The sequence below is a fragment of the Pelobates fuscus genome, chromosome 6, assembly GCF_036172605.1.
Source record: "Pelobates fuscus isolate aPelFus1 chromosome 6, aPelFus1.pri, whole genome shotgun sequence".
NCBI lineage: Eukaryota > Metazoa > Chordata > Amphibia > Anura > Pelobatidae > Pelobates > Pelobates fuscus.
In genome coordinates, this window is record NC_086322.1 from 294,205,227 (window position 1) to 294,221,031 (window position 15,805).

The 15,805-nt window shown below is 46.0% G+C and overlaps 1 protein-coding gene across 2 annotated transcripts; it reads left to right on the top strand.

The window, feature by feature from the left end:
- The first annotated feature begins 1,359 nt into the window (after positions 1-1,359).
- Positions 1,360-15,345, top strand: CSNK2A1 (casein kinase 2 alpha 1). 2 transcript variants are annotated; one of them, XM_063459505.1, is made up of 13 exons: positions 1,360-1,470; positions 7,579-7,753; positions 8,430-8,541; positions 8,708-8,809; positions 9,179-9,229; positions 9,315-9,374; positions 10,049-10,132; positions 10,212-10,322; positions 10,501-10,602; positions 11,357-11,457; positions 11,625-11,773; positions 11,862-11,987; positions 14,104-15,345. In XM_063459505.1, the coding sequence occupies exons 2-13, from the start codon at positions 7,653-7,655 to the stop codon at positions 14,217-14,219; spliced, it is 1,215 nt and encodes a 404-aa protein (XP_063315575.1). In that variant the 5' UTR covers positions 1,360-1,470; positions 7,579-7,652; the 3' UTR covers positions 14,220-15,345. The 2 variants fall into 2 exon arrangements, with proteins under 2 accessions (XP_063315575.1, XP_063315576.1); XM_063459506.1 differs by having other exon boundaries at positions 11,862-11,948.
- Positions 15,346-15,805: the final 460 nt, after the last annotated feature.

The window sequence follows — 15,805 nt, forward strand, 5'->3', positions numbered from 1 at the left end:
AATACTCTTTCCTGGCATTTTTGTCTCCTGGTATCCATTTATAGAGACACCAGAGACAAGTTGCAAGGAAACACAGTGCAAGCATGTTATTAAATTTGCTTGCGCTGTACAGAACAAATACAGGGCTTTTTTCTCATGCTAGTGCTCTTCAGCAGAGCTCTGCGCATGGTCTGCCCTGGAAGAGCATTGAACCAACATGCTCACTTTGAGAGGGGGCGTGTTTGTCATTAATGATGACAAAACACACTCTCTCTGCCCCGTCCCCTTCTTAGTGGGCCGCTGTGATAAAAAAATGCCCGGGCCGAATTTTTTTCCCAGTCCGGCCCTGACCGTACCCCTTCATAGTCCTTAGACTCCATTCTCCTTCCATATCCCGATCCTCCTCATATTACCCTTATTTATACAGTATTCTACTACGGTGCGATATACATTGAGCACACAGTGTAATAAAACACACACAAACCAATGCAGTAGGTTTTACAAGCCCCTGGTGTTGCATGCTTACAATCTGAAGGATTTCACCCAGCCTCCCCGCCTCATTTCACTACCTGACCCCAACTCATTCCACCCATTCTCCCCATCTCTGCACACCCCTCCTCCACAGAATCCATATATACCTAACCAGATCCACACTGCCTTCACACCCATTCCATATTCTAAATACCCCACCTTACACTCCGCCTTTTATTAACTCTCATTATGCTCATCATGGCCCTAACACCCCATTTATCCACACCCCATCTATGTACACCCCATTTATCCACACCCCATTTATCTACACCCCATCTATGTACACCCCATCTATGTACACCCCATTTATCCACACCCCATTTATCTACACCCCATCTATGTACACCCCATTTATCTACACCCCATCTATGTACACCCCATTTATCCACACCCTATCTATGTACACCCCATCTATGTACACCCCAGCCCCTCACAGGCTGCTAAGCATACAGCAATTAAAGCAATTATTTCCAGAACCCAGGCATCCATTTCCTCTCACTGTACACAAAAAACACACACACACGTTTGAACTACATCTCCCGTCATGCCTTGGGCCAAGCAAGCAGGCGGCGCGCATGCGCAAGCCCCTCCCCGTCTCCCGAAGGACGCCATCTTGAGACTGGCACGATATTTTTGCTTAGTCAGGCCGCGCCGAGACCTCCAAGCCGGGAGCGTGGCTGCTGCCAGGCCACACGTTAGCGCCGGTCTCTCGGTGTCCGTGTGCAGGCCGGGCCTGTCCGCTGGCTCCGCCGCCCCCTCGGGTGATCATCGTAACGGTCGGGTTGCCACACCCATGATGGCGGCCGGAATCCCGCCCAGTTAGGCCGCCGCAGCGGGTAGAGTGCATTTCCGCTTCCGGTGAGCCTCGCTGTGGTCCCTGCGGCTGGCGGCCGTGTGTCTCCGCCATATTGTCTGTGTGATCCCGGCGGGAGCGGCGGCCGCGGGGAGCGGGAAGAGCAGGTGCGGGGAGGCCGGGGGTGCAGGCCGGGGCAGGGGGTGCGGGGGGACGGCACCGGGGGCCCCACCGGCGGGGCGGGACACATCCTCACCCGGACACCCGCCATCCCCGGGTGTGAGCGGGGGGAGGGGGCACTTCCTCCCGGGGGGAGCTGCGGCGGGGGCCGGGGACTCTGTGTGCGGCCCTCGGGGGGTGGGAATCAGGCTTTAACTGATTGGTAATTACACCCGAGGGGGGGGGGGAATAGGGGGTGATTATATTACTGACCCGGGGGATATAATGGGGGCCAGTAAGGGGGTCACAATATCACCGATTATCATCTGGGTGGGGGGAGAGGATGGGGTTATGGTATGGTGGGGGGAGAGGATGGGGTTATGGTATGGTGGGGGGAGAGGATGGGGTTATGGTATGGTGGGGGGAGAGGATGGGGTTATGGTATGGGGGGGAGGATGGGGTTATGGTATGGGGGGGGGAGGATGGGGTTATGGTATGGGGGGGGAGGATGGGGTTATGGTATGGGGGGGGGAGGATGGGGTTATGGTATGGGGGGGGGAGGATGGGGTTATGGTATGGGGGGGGGGATGGGGTTATGGTATGGGGGGGGAGGATGGGGTTATGGTATGGGGGGGAGGATGGGGTTATGGTATGGGGGGGAGGATGGGGTTATGGTATGGGGGAGGATGGGGTTATGGTATGGGGGGGGATGGGGTTATGGTATTGGGGGGGGATGGGGTTATGGTATTGGGGGGGGATGGGGTTATGGTATTGGGGGGGGATGGGGTTATGGTATTGGGGGGGGATGGGGTTATGGTATTGGGGGGGGGGATGGGGTTATGGTATCGGGGAGGGGGGGAGAGAGGATGGGGTTATGGTATCGGGGAGGGGGGGAGAGAGGATGGGGTTATGGTATCGGGGAGGGGGGGAGAGAGGATGGGGTTATGGTATCGGGGAGGGGGGGAGAGAGGATGGGGTTATGGTATCGGGGGGGGGAGAGAGGATGGGGTTATGGTATCGGGGAGGGGGGAGAGAGGATGGGGTTATGGTATCGGGGAGGGGGGGAGAGAGGATGGGGTTATGGTATCGGGGAGGGGGGGAGAGAGGATGGGGTTATGGTATCGGGGAGGGGGGGAGAGAGGATGGGGTTATGGTATCGGGGAGGGGATGGGGTTATGGTATCGGGGAGGGGGGAGAGAGGATGGGGTTATGGTATCGGGGAGGGGGGGAGAGAGGATGGGGTTATGGTATCGGGGAGGGGGGGAGAGAGGATGGGGTTATGGTATCGGGGAGGGGGGGAGAGAGGATGGGGTTATGGTATCGGGGAGGGGGGAAAGAGAGGATGGGGTTATGGTATCGGGGAGGGGGGTAGAGAGGATGGGGTTATGGTATCGGGGAGGGGGGGAGAGGATGGGGTTATGGTATCGGGGATGGGGGAGAGAGGATGGGGTTATGGTATCGGGGAGGGGGAGAGAGAGGATGGGGTTATGGTATCGGGTAGGGGGGCGAGAGAGGATGGGGTTATGGTATCGGGGAGGATGGGGTTATGGTATCGGGGAGGGAGGGGGGGAAGAGGATGGGGTTATGGTATCGGGGAGGGGGGGAGAGAGGATGGGGTTATGGTATCGGGGAGGGGGGAGAGAGAGGATGGGGTTATGGTATCGGGTAGGGGTGGAGAGAGAGGATGGGGTTATGGTATGGGGGAGGGGGGAGAGGATGGGGTTATGGTATCGGGGAGGGGGGGAGAGGATGGGGTTATGGTATCGGGGAGGGGGGGAGAGAGGATGGGGTTATGGTATCGGGGAGGGGGGAGAGAGGATGGGGTTATGGTATCGGGGAGGGGGAGAGAGAGGATGGGGTTATGGTATCGGGGAGGGGGGGGAGAGAGGATGGGGTTATGGTATCGGGGAGGGGGGGGAGAGAGGATGGGGTTATGGTATCGGGGGGGGGGGAGAGAGGATGGGGTTATGGTATCGGGGAGGGGGGGAGAGAGGATGGGGTTATGGTATCGGGGAGGGGGGAGAGAGAGGATGGGGTTATGGTATCGGGGAGGGGGGAGAGAGAGGGTGGGGTTATGGTATTGGGGAGGGGGAGAGAGAGGATGGGGTTATGGTATCGGGGAGGATGGGGTTATGGTATCGGGGAGGGAGGGGGGGGAAGAGGATGGGGTTATGGTATCGGGGAGGGGGGGAGAGAGGATGGGGTTATGGTATCGGGGAGGGGGGGGGAGAGAGGATGGGGTTATGGTATCGGGGAGGGGGGGAGAGAGGATGGGGTTATGGTATCGGGAGGGGGGAGAGAGAGGATGGGGTTATGGTATCGGGTAGGGGGGCGAGAGAGGATGGGGTTATGGTATCGGGGAGGATGGGGTTATGGTATCGGGGAGGGAGGGGGGGAAGAGGATGGGGTTATGGTATCGGGGAGGGAGGGGGGAGGATGGGGTTATGGTATAATATAACTTTTACAGATGGATAACTAGAAGCAGGGATTTGTTTTGTTGCAAACTATTATCAAACTGTTTTAGTAATGGATACATAGGGAGGTATTGCAATTACTCAATGCAGAAAAAGTTTAGAGTGAATGTCGTAGGGATCTGTCTGTGTGTTGGGGATTTGGATGAATGTGTTGGTATACTAGGTTTGTAGCGGGGTGAAGTCTGCCTGGTTTGGATATCGCATCAGAGAAATGTTTGTTTTAGGTTCCCTTCTTGTAGGAAAAGGAAAAGCATGCTTGTATATGGTTATGTTTTGGCAATGGTCTCATTTGTTTGACATAATGAAGCTTTTATAAAGGACTTCAAATTATTTTTACTGCGATAGCGCCTTATTACCGTCCCCTATTGGGGACCTTACCATCTCTAAAGGCTGCAAATGGCAGAGAGGATTTACTGAAACCACCGGTTACTTCTCCCATTGCAGTTGGAGCACAATCAAAAAAACTATACCAATAATTTAATGTCATTAAGTGTTAATATTGTGTGTGACAAAGTTTTCCACTAGGTTTCAGTAAAAACAAAACACAATTATTTAATTTTGTTGCATACAGTTTTTTTTCAGTCTCTGCCACAAAGCATTATGGGACAGTCAGCATAGTCTATGGAGCTCCTCCCCTTTTAAGAGCTAGTTTTGTGCGATGCTTGGGTTGTGTGTCTTGGTTAGCAGACCTTGCCATAGGCTGCACTATCTGGTATGCAAAATCATCTTCCAAATAAAACCAGTTTTTGATGGTGCATGGGACTTCGTGCAAGTGTGAGCAGGGTTTGACCTCTCTCTGCCATTTCTTTGCTATTGCAGTTTGAATGGAACTGTCGGAAATTAGTGTTTTTGTATAGCCAGATAGCTAAAGAAAATAGTTGTGCTTCAAAAATCTCCGCAGTAGTCATTTTGCAAATCTTAAAGTAACACTCCAAACACCTGGCCTGCTGAAGTGCATTGTGTGACGTGTGTCTTTTTCATTTTAAAAGTGTCAATAGGAATTGGCACTTTTGCAAATTAAAGGCAACACAGACCATTTCTTCTCATTCGAGTGGTCTGGTTGCAGTGGTCCTTCAGTTTTAACTCTACAGCGTTGGTGCGGCAATGCTTACATCACAGGATTAAATACCAAATTTTACCTAACCTCATGCGCTATTCGTACACATTTGCTCTTAGAAGCGTTGGTGTGACGCCCCGGAAGGCAGATTGAGCGGCTGCAGGGATTAGGAAAAATATAAGTAAAATTTGAAAAAAAAAATCTTTAGGTTTAGGGAGCCTAAATCTAAATAAAGAGGTGACCACGAAAGCATTCGGAATACATGTTTATATTCTTAATGTTATAGTGTTCTGACATCCAGGGTAGTGTAACAACCTGTTACTTCCTGGTTAGCTCAGCAAAGCAAAACCCAAGAGGCAGCAATTGCCCAGAGCTTTTGCCTTGCAAATACGTTTCATTGAGCTGTATTGGTAAGTCTGTGATTGGACAGCCACAAAGTCTGGGCGGGGTTAGAAGGGGAGGGCTTGCAGAGGCTGCAGACAAGAGATCTCTAGTTTTTGCAAGCTGTTTTTAGACATACCCTTGTTTTCCTGACACTGTAGCATCCTCAGGCCCCCCCTCCCGTGGCGCTGAAGGGGTTAAAACCCCTTCAGTTACTTACATTAATCTAGCGCCGGGCTCACTCTGCGCTGGTGACCTCTCCTCACCCGAGTGGAGCCGAATGCGCATGCGCAGCAAGAGCCGTGCGTGCATTCAAACCGTCCATAGGAAAGCATTTGCCAATGCTTTCCTATGGGCGTTCTGCACACTGGATGCAAATTTCACATGCAGCGTCGCAGAAGCGCCATTAGCGGCTGTCAGAAAGACAGACACTGGAGGTTGGATTAACCCTGCAATGTAAACATAGCAGTTTCTCTGAAACTATGTTTACATCTGCAAGGTTAAAACCTGGGGGACCTGGCACCCAGACCACTTCATTGAGCTGAAGTGGTCTGGGTGACTATAGTGTCCCTTTAATTAAATACATGTTTTCCTTGTGGGTATATCTGCTATATAGTTTTTTTTGTTTTATTCCAGTGGAGTCTCCCTTTATTCCTTGGCATAGTCAGAGCATACCATTCAAATAAATCTTCACACCGTACCACACACATTCTCTGTTGCCATAGTGTGCACAAGAGCATCATGAGGTGATGACGTATACCGGTCATGTGGAAGTCCCTTCTCTTTGCTATACAACCCACTCTGTAAATAATAATAATGGCTATTACTCGGGTTAGTGAAAAACTATTACGTCTGAGTGTTTACACTGGCAAACATGAACCATAATAAGTATGGCCAATTATCATCTTTATCTGGCATAGTCTGCTAGCTGTCTGTGTTTTTATGACATAGCTGTGCTATGCCCTCTGTGTATGGAAGTTCTATTAGGAATGCAAAATAGAAAGGGTTTGGTCCATTAGCTTTCTTTTGATGTGCAAATGAGCCCAGTTACAGATCACATTTGTCTGAAAATAATCTGTAAAAAGTGCCTGCTCTTCTAGTTTCTACTCTAAGGCAGTGGTCCTCAAAGGTCACAATAGTTAAAGATTTGGAGAATTTGGGAATTGTGCGTTTGTGAAAGATGAATATATGTATATAGAGATTTAAACTATTCATGCAGACATTTCAGGGCGTTTTGTGGGCTTTAAAGGAACACAAACGTGTATTCCTGACCCCATGGTATTGAAAAAAACATGATTTAGCTCCCCTTAAATCTAGTTAAAATGTACCTTTTATTTCCTGCGCTGCATATAGGAAAGCATTTGATTGGCTAAGATTGTCAATTCTGATAATCTCAACCAAGTGGACGAAGAGGGGGTGGAGCCAAACACTGCCCTGGCCAGTCCTTGACTGTGTCTCTATGAATAATGTTCAGCCCATGCCGAGCGCTGTGCAGCACTGACCCAGGAACCACTTATGGTGTCTGAGTGACTGACACAGGAGGTGTTACTAGGCAGCAATGTAGGTGATTGCATGAAAATGCCTGCAGGGACAGGCTATAGACACCAGAACCACCACAATAAGCTGTAGTTGTTCTTGTGACTAGGGCCCCATTTAAAGAGAGCATTGTGTGATGCTATAATGTGGCAAGTGAATTTTTAAATGCATATTCTTTAGTGGAGGGAGAATAATCCACATGATTGATGCAATTTGCAAGTAGACACAGGCATTGGTTTTGTGAAATTGCTTGTTTTTTTTTTTATGGTACCTGAGAATGCTAAATTTGGAGAATGATGTGTCACGGTTACAAAACTAGGTGTTAACGAGTGGGAGGTCGTATCCATTAATTATCAAGCTATTTTGTTTTCTATTACCTTGCTATTTGGAAAGGGTTTTTTAATTGGATACTCAGGAAACTGTTTTCCTTTTTAGGGTATTTAGCCAATTTCTTAAATTATAGATTTTAAACAAAAGCAAAATCTTTGAGTTCAGTATTAGGTTCGAATAGGTCGGGTGTATCTGTAAACTAGTGAGTTATTGATTTTTAGTGAAATACCTGATACAGATTTATATTCGCTGTTTGCAACATTTAAATTTGGGTGTCTTTTATATTGGTGGGGATTTTTTAATGTTGGCGTATTGTTAACGTATTCTATTCATTATAGTAAGCCTCCTCCGTCTGCAACCTATCTGTGGTTTGAAAACTCGCTGACAGTCTGTGGCCGCCAACCTGTCCACCATGTCGGGACCTGTGCCAAGTCGGGCCCGTGTCTACACGGATGTGAACACACACAGACCTCGGGAATATTGGGACTACGAGTCACATGTTGTAGAGTGGGGGTGAGTATCCTGTCATAGTTTACTTTCCTGCTAACAAATTTTTATATTTACAAACAAAAAACCATTCTGGCTATTAAGAATTTATAGCAAAATTCCTATATTTCCTCTGATCAATTCTTACAAAGAACTAAGGAATCTTTAGAGCTTATCAGTGATGACCCTTACCTTTTCCTTTGTTTGGTGAGGGAGTGTTATATAATGTGCACTCCAGTGACATCCTCCTAGTTAAAGTTCAGAGTCCCTTACTTGATAGAGCTGCTTTTTTTTTCCTCTCCTGCACTGCCTGATCTGGTAATGGGCAACCACTGGCGCATCAACTGTTGTGAACTACATTCCCGGTGTTCTCGGCCTAGTGATTTTATTTATGTCTTGTCGTCGTGGGAGTTGTAGTCGTGGGCTGGGCCACCTGAATTTCAAGCGGTTCTCCTTTTCCAGGTGAATTCATTGGTGTGCTTTCCACCTGAGCTCTCTAGATTTAAAGCCACTTTTTGGTGACTGGTTATCTAAGCCTATCTTTTCATGGCACTGTTTGCCAGGGAAGTTGGGTATTGAGCATTGTTGGTATGGATTTCTGCCAAGGAAAGTTGTGCTTGCCCGGTACCATTTTCTGCAGTTTGGTAAATTGAGGTCTGATACTGGGATGCATCAAAACGTGTGTCAATGTCTGTTTTTACAGAAACCAGGATGACTATCAGCTGGTGAGGAAACTTGGACGGGGAAAATACAGTGAAGTGTTTGAAGCCATTAATATTACCAACAATGAGAAGGTGGTGGTAAAAATCCTAAAGGTGAGTGCAGTCCGTTGCTTTGAATTGGACCGGCTCAGCAGTCCTTAAACCCAGTGATAAATTAGTAGGATGTCAAGCTCTAAGATTACAGCTGCGTGACGTTTGCTTTTATTAAACCAGTTACTGTTTTCTTCTCACACCTCTCTTCCCCGCATCTTATTTATAGCCTGTGAAGAAGAAGAAAATTAAGCGTGAGATCAAGATTCTGGAGAACCTGCGAGGGGGGCCTAACATTATTACATTGGCAGACATTGTGAAAGATCCCGTGGTAAGTGTTGGTTGAAAAGGGAACGCAGCGTGGTCATGTGAAATGGTCCTGTGCCTAAAGCATCCTGTTGTTGCCATGGTAGCAGTTACAGTGCTGGATATACCGGATGGGCAACCAGAATTGTGTCCTGTGGGACTGTAACATCACTGTAGTGTTTTAACATTGCTCAATATTCTGATTTAATTGTGGCATGTTGGCCAGCACTAACATCAGGCATTTATCTGAAACCATCACCGACGAGGGTTCATGGTAGCCAGACTGTATTTGTACTTTTGTACCAGTGGATACCCAAATACCAGGGTTTCCCAATGGTTAACCTGGTCTCTATGGAGGTTTGTCTTGTTAATGCAATCCATTTCTTTTCTTTAGTCCAGAACGCCGGCCTTGGTTTTTGAACATGTGAACAACACAGATTTTAAGGTGAGGTTTTAGTGCTTCCTGTAGGTTTTAAGGAGACAGTGTTGATGTGTAAAATCCTAAACAAATCATCCTTTCCTTTCCACAGCAGTTATACCAGACTCTAACAGATTATGACATTAGATTCTACATGTATGAAATATTAAAGGTACAATTTTCTTCCTTGATGTGTATTCTTGCAATGTTTGGGGTATAGATAAGAATGCAGCCGGGTATGTGCCAGTAATTTAAAGTGTGGTGTAGATATGATATAGAGGCACTTGGTTAAAAATGTGTACAGATTATCCAAACTGACTGCACATGCATAGATCCCATGAAGATTTTGGCTTATTTCTGTAGAGGGGTGACCAGTTAATTGGGCTACGCGCTCATCTATGGGCTTTGTCATCCCACAGTGCTTTTCACATGGCATTGCTAGGTGTTACAGGGTGATAGGCGTAGAGGAATTATAATCCATTGTTGAGTGATGCCTTCATTATGTTCATGATTTGATCTGTACATTTAGTGGCAATGTTACAAACATAGAATAGATATACTTTACAATCACCTGTAGAATACATCCACTGGTTTAGTTTCATTGTGTGTGTGTGTCTCTCTCTCTCTCTCTCTCTCTCTCTCTCTCTCTCTCTCTCTCTCTCTCTCTCTCTCTCTCTCTCTCTCTCTCTCTCTCTCTCTCTCTCTCTCTCTCTCTCTCTCTCTCTCTCTCTCTCTCTCTCTCTCTCTCTCTCTCTCTCTCTCTCGGGATGGGGTCAGCATTGGGTCAGCATTGGGGTCTTTCATTTTGCCATATGCACTAGTCTTACTGGAATTGGTTTCCTATAGGCCCTGGATTACTGTCACAGTATGGGCATAATGCACAGGGACGTGAAGCCTCACAACGTAATGATTGACCACGAGCACAGAAAAGTAAGTGTCCACTCTCTGTCCCCTTGTATGTCAGTCTTATATCCTCTGCCCCACCTTACGTTTGGCTTTCCTCTCACAGCTACGGCTAATAGATTGGGGCTTGGCGGAGTTCTATCACCCAGGACAAGAGTACAATGTCAGAGTTGCATCCCGATACTTCAAGGGACCTGAGCTGCTAGTGGATTATCAGGTAGGAAATGCATAATGGTGAGAAGTGCCCTCTGGGGCTCATTATATGCAGGTGTGGCAAGTTAATTGAAGACTTATTGCTGTAATTTTACACAAGAGGAGGTGCAGAGGGGTCTTCGGGGACTAAGAACATACACATACTGCATGAATACTAAGCACTTCTGATGTCTGTCTTCCAGATGTATGACTACAGTCTAGATATGTGGAGCTTGGGCTGTATGCTAGCCAGCATGATCTTCAGAAAGGAGCCCTTCTTCCACGGACATGACAACTATGACCAGGTGAGTCTGCAATCATTGACTGTGTGGCTTGGTCTGTAATGGCATTTAGGAACACATCAAAGGATTAGTCTTAAGTACAGGTGGTATTTCAGGGCAATAGAATTGTAAAGTAATCTGGGGATGTCCAATAACCGATTTCCAAGATCTGTAGAGCTGGAAAAGGCCAAGGCTGGACTCATTTCTTCGTACACACTTTATATCCTTATGAACTTTTTGAGAGGTTTGTAAGGCTGTCTCCGTAACGGCCCCTTTTATTGCGAAGTGATACAGTGGGAAAATTCTGATGGCACCATCAGTTAGTGCACCCTCTGGTGACCTCTACATTCATTTTAAAGTAGATTGTCCAGGAGTAAAGCAGCTCAAAGGTAATGGTAACTTGCATTGCTTCTCATACGAAGCTTTGAGGATAGGAATTGCAGGGTTACTTTTTAAACTGTGTGTGTGTGTGTGTGTGTGTTTCTAATAATGTAAATGCTGTTCTAGATAAGTGACTACTTCCCAATTCTATTGCCACTTCCTTGCTTTATATTGTGTAATCCTCATTTGAAATTTTGCAATATACATCAATCTATTCTGTGAAGACCATCCCAGCTTTTCTGGGCCTGGTTAATGCTTCCTGGAAATCCTGTTGTGAACAGTAGAGGGTGCTATTATTTATTTTTTTATATTTAAAGCTTCTGCTAGCAGAATGAAGCACAGACCAGCCATGCTTTGTTTTGTGATAATTATTGTTGAGTTTTCTTCTCTTTTCTAGCTGGTGAGAATAGCCAAAGTACTGGGAACAGAAGATCTGTACGATTACATTGATAAGTACAATATTGAACTGGATCCACGCTTCAATGACATTTTGGGCAGGTGAGTATTGTGGATATACATCTCCAAAGGAGTCTGGCAGGCCTCATTTAGTCTAGTGGAAAGTTTCCTAATTGAAGGGCTTCTTCGCTAGTCTGTCTTATATTCTCTGTACATTATTTTCCATCTAAGACCTGGAACATTCATTGTGATTTTCATGTCCCTCTCAGGCATTCCCGTAAGCGATGGGAGCGTTTTGTTCACAGCGAGAATCAGCACTTGGTTAGTCCAGAGGCCCTGGATTTCTTGGACAAGCTGCTGCGATATGACCACCAGACACGACTGACAGCTCGTGAAGCCATGGACCACCAATATTTCTGTAAGTCTTCTAGCTGTGCTTTATTTTACAGTATCCACTGACCCTTTACTAGGGTCCAGATGTTGACTATATCTCACATTTATTGCAGACCCCATTGTGAAGGACCAGTCCCGGATGGGTTCTTCTAATATGCCCAGCGGAAGCACCCCAGTCAGTAGCGCCAGTATGATGTCAGGTCAGTCCTCGCTCAGGGGCAGTGTCCGTGACAAGTCAGGTCAGTCAGTGACAAGTCTCATATGGTTCCTCTGGTGGCGGGTGTGCCAAGATTAATCTGTACATAGAATGGCACGTCTTTCTTTTTCCTTCTCTCAATCACTGCACCCTCTTACAACCTAAAGCTAGTTGTGGCTCTGACAAAGTATCTCATTGGACTTACCCACAAGCCACTTCACCACAAATTTAATCGATTGGAGACTGGAAAAATCTTTTGTTTAAAAAATAAATGAAAAGGTGTTTGGGTAATCTAAAACACTTTGGAGTTGAACGTTGCCTTTTGGTTAAAGGGAAAATCAATGCATTTTAGTTTCCATCTGTTATTTTCAGGACTTTAGATGTGACTTGCTAAAATAGAATCCGCTGTATCCACACCCTCATCCTCCGCACCATCTTAGAGGAACTCTGGTTTCTAATATGACTTTCAAGTTCTAGCCAACAATGATCTTATGTAACTCCGCTCATAATGGGACAAGTCACAGGGCCAGGGTCAAATATGATTTATTTTATTATCTTTCTTGGTTTCACATGATGCTGCTTCTCACGTTAATAGAAGCTGCCTACTGATTCCGGTTAAATTGCATTTGCATCTTCATTCATGATTTCCTTGAGTGAAACTTTGCTGGATTTGCAAGATGCTGTACTGCTTGTAACAATGTTAATACGATAAAATCAGTTCTAAGGTTGATCTACATATCACATAAAGTGCTTCTGCACGGGGGTTTAGGTTTAGCATTTGGCATACAGGAGTAAAAAGAGGTGAGGGCCCAGTTCAAACAAACTTACAGAGTAAGGAGAGTGGGGTACAATTGCACAGGTAATGGTGATGTGCGTTTTATTCAAAGTGTAGCTTAATTGGTATGTGCATTGTAAATGTGTAAACCTATAACTTGAAAAAAAAATGTAGGATTGGTGGAAGCAAAGGAGGATGAGGTAGAAGAAGGATAAGTAGATGGCAGTGGGTGACAGGACCAATTTGTGCTGTTTATTCACCAACCATCAAATTGTTAAAGGGACACTATAGTCACCTGAACAACTTTAGCTTAATGAAGCAGTTTTGGTGTATAGAACATGCCCCTGCAGCCTCACTTCTCAATCCTCTGCCATTTAGGAGTTAAATCCCTTTGTTTATGAACCCTAGTCACACCTCCCTGCATGTGACTTGCACAGCCTTCCATAAACACTTCCTGTAAAGAGAGCCCTATTTAGGCTTTCTTTATTGCAAGTTCTGTTTAATTTAGATTTTCTTATCCCCTGCTATGTTAATAGCTTGCCAGACCCTGCAAGAGCCTCCTGTATGTGATTAAAGTTCAATTTAGAGATTGAGATACAATTATTTAAGTTAAATTACATCTGTTTGAAAGTGAAACCAGTTTTTGTTTTTTTCCAAGCAGGCTCTGTCAATCATAGCCAGGGGAGGTGTGGCTAGGGCTGCATAAACAGAAACAAATTCATTTAACTCTTAAATGACAGTGAATTGAGCAGTGAAATTGCAGGGGAATGATCTATACACTAAAACTGCTTTATTTAGCTAAAGTAATTTAGGTGACTATAGTGTTCCTTTAAGAATAAAAGTAAAAAAAAAAACTTGGCATAATACTGCTGAATAGGAAAAACTCCACAGATTGGCTCTCTTGCTTCGAAATTACTGGAGTCTGTTTAATATGGGTTCCATGGTACCACCAGGGTTATACAAATCCCTTGTCGGGACAGGTCCTGGCATGTTTACACCGAGGGTATTAGTAGTGTACTCAGGTCAGTTAACAAATGTATAATACCCTTGAAACCACATGCAGTTTCTGAGCCCAGCAGCTTTGTGTGTCTAAAGGGAAGAGGGTTAGCTTTGGAACTGAGCGGTCAGAACTCTCCCAAAACTTTACAGCAGTTTTAATATAGATTTTTAAATGCGAAATCTATAGCTAATGTTTTTATTTGTAATCTCAGTACGCGGTTTTATTCACTGCAACCATATTGACTTGCAGTGAGAGCGTTCATTTACTTGAGTCCCAAGTTTAGATGTAGTGCGAGTGGATCTCATGGTGGCAGGATTGAGTGATCTGCATTTGTATGTTCTGTCTCCATCTACTCAATCTAATGTATTCTCCCTTCTTTCTTAGGGATTTCCACGGTGCCAACTCCCTCCGCTCTGGGGTCTTTAGCTGGATCACCTGTCATCTCTGCAACCAACACCTTGGGGACGCCCGTTGCAGCTGCTGCCGGAGCCCCTCAGTAGAAAATCTTTGTCCTGGCGCCTAGTCAGGAGAGGGCTCCAGGGGGTGGATGAGAAGATCCTGTTCTTTCACCCCTCTTCCTGACTCATCTCCCATCAGAACTGGAAGGAGGGGGCCACCCAAACAGAGAGGAAGCCCCCTGGATGCGCCGTGTCTGAGCAGTTGCTTGTGGATTTATAGTAGTTCTGTCATTATATATATAAAAAATATTATAGGCTGAATAATTTTTTTTTTTACTTTTGTTATGGCTCCTGATCACGGGCTGTCCACGTGTCTTTGGGATGTGGCTCCTGGTCATGGGCTGTCCTCGTGTCTCTGGGATGTGGCTCCTGGTCAATGGAAACACTCATGTCTCTGGGATGTGGCTTTCTGCCACAGGCTATAACCTCATTGCTCCTGGTCACAGCCTACCCTAATGTATTTCTCCTTATACTGTTTCCTGCATAGTTTGTTCATTTGTTTTTATATTTTTGTGAGTATTCTGTTCCTTATTGACACCCCACCTCCCATTACCCATCCTTTGTCTCACCTGCACAGAGAGGGGTGAGGATTTTTGGCCTTGTGCTAATTCTCCTAGGCTCTGATTATGTTCAGCTTTATGACTGATGTGAGTTATTGTGGTGGGTGTAGGAGAGCCTTGCTGTTGATCTCACTGTGCCTGCCCTGGGCAACTCCCATTGTGCATGATATTCCCAAACCAAAGCCAGAGCGTTTAATGTGTGATGTGGCCCCCATTTTTTTCCCCTTTCCTTATCCTTCCAACATCCTTGGCAGAGTAACACTAGCTGAGATTTCAAGTGCTACCAATCATCAATCCACCCCCTTTTTCACCAACCACTGAGAGTGATGGGTGGCAAGTTTAAATTTAACAGTTTAATTCATGTGATGAATTCTCTTTTCCGCTCCCATTAACTATTCCCACCTAGCAGCTGGTTCATTGACACTCTAAATCAGAGAGTGGGCCAGATACACCCCTGTCTCTTTAATAAATTCATGACCCCCCCCCCTCCACTCCATCAGAGAGCTGCCCCAGTGACACAGACAACAAATGCTTTCTCCTTCACATGTGACAGATCTAATGTTGGAACTATTTGGTGTAAATAAACATGGTTTTATTTATCAAGGTTAGATTCTGTCCACTGCGTGAGACCCTTTTTTGGGTTAGAGGGTGAAATTGATTGGGATATTCTGAGGACTGATGTTCGTTGGCAGCATAAAGCACATGTTCCAATTTGTCTCAGTTACATGTCTTTGGTAATGGAACCTCACTCGGTTTCAGAGAGAGGTGCCTGTGGGCACAAGGTTCACACATTGACTGGAAACAAATAAATGACCTGTGACATCCTCTAGATGTCTTCCTGTGTATACATTCTCAGTCCTGTCACCACTGCTCCTGAGAACACAAAGTTGACATTGCATTAATATGTCTTGGTTTAGAACATGTACGCATCTGTAAAAACCACAAAAAAAAACTGTTTCAAAACTTTGCTTTGTCTTAATGGTCAAACCCAATTATTTGTCACTTTTGTTGTGGGAGCATGGCAGTATCTCCTCCTGTCTATATCCACACAGCTGTTTTTAGAGAGCT

What these genes read in the sequence shown, in the direction of transcription:
- CSNK2A1 (XM_063459505.1), top strand. Translation starts at nt 7,653, where the DNA reads ATGTCGGGACCTGTGCCAAGTCGGGCCCGTGTCTACACGGATGTGAAC. An exon ending in TGAACAACACAGATTTTAAG is followed by an intron (nt 9,230 to 9,314) that starts GTGAGGTTTTAG and finishes TCCTTTCCACAG; the next exon opens with CAGTTATACCAGACTCTAAC. An exon ending in ACATGTATGAAATATTAAAG is followed by an intron (nt 9,375 to 10,048) that starts GTACAATTTTCT and finishes GGTTTCCTATAG; the next exon opens with GCCCTGGATTACTGTCACAG.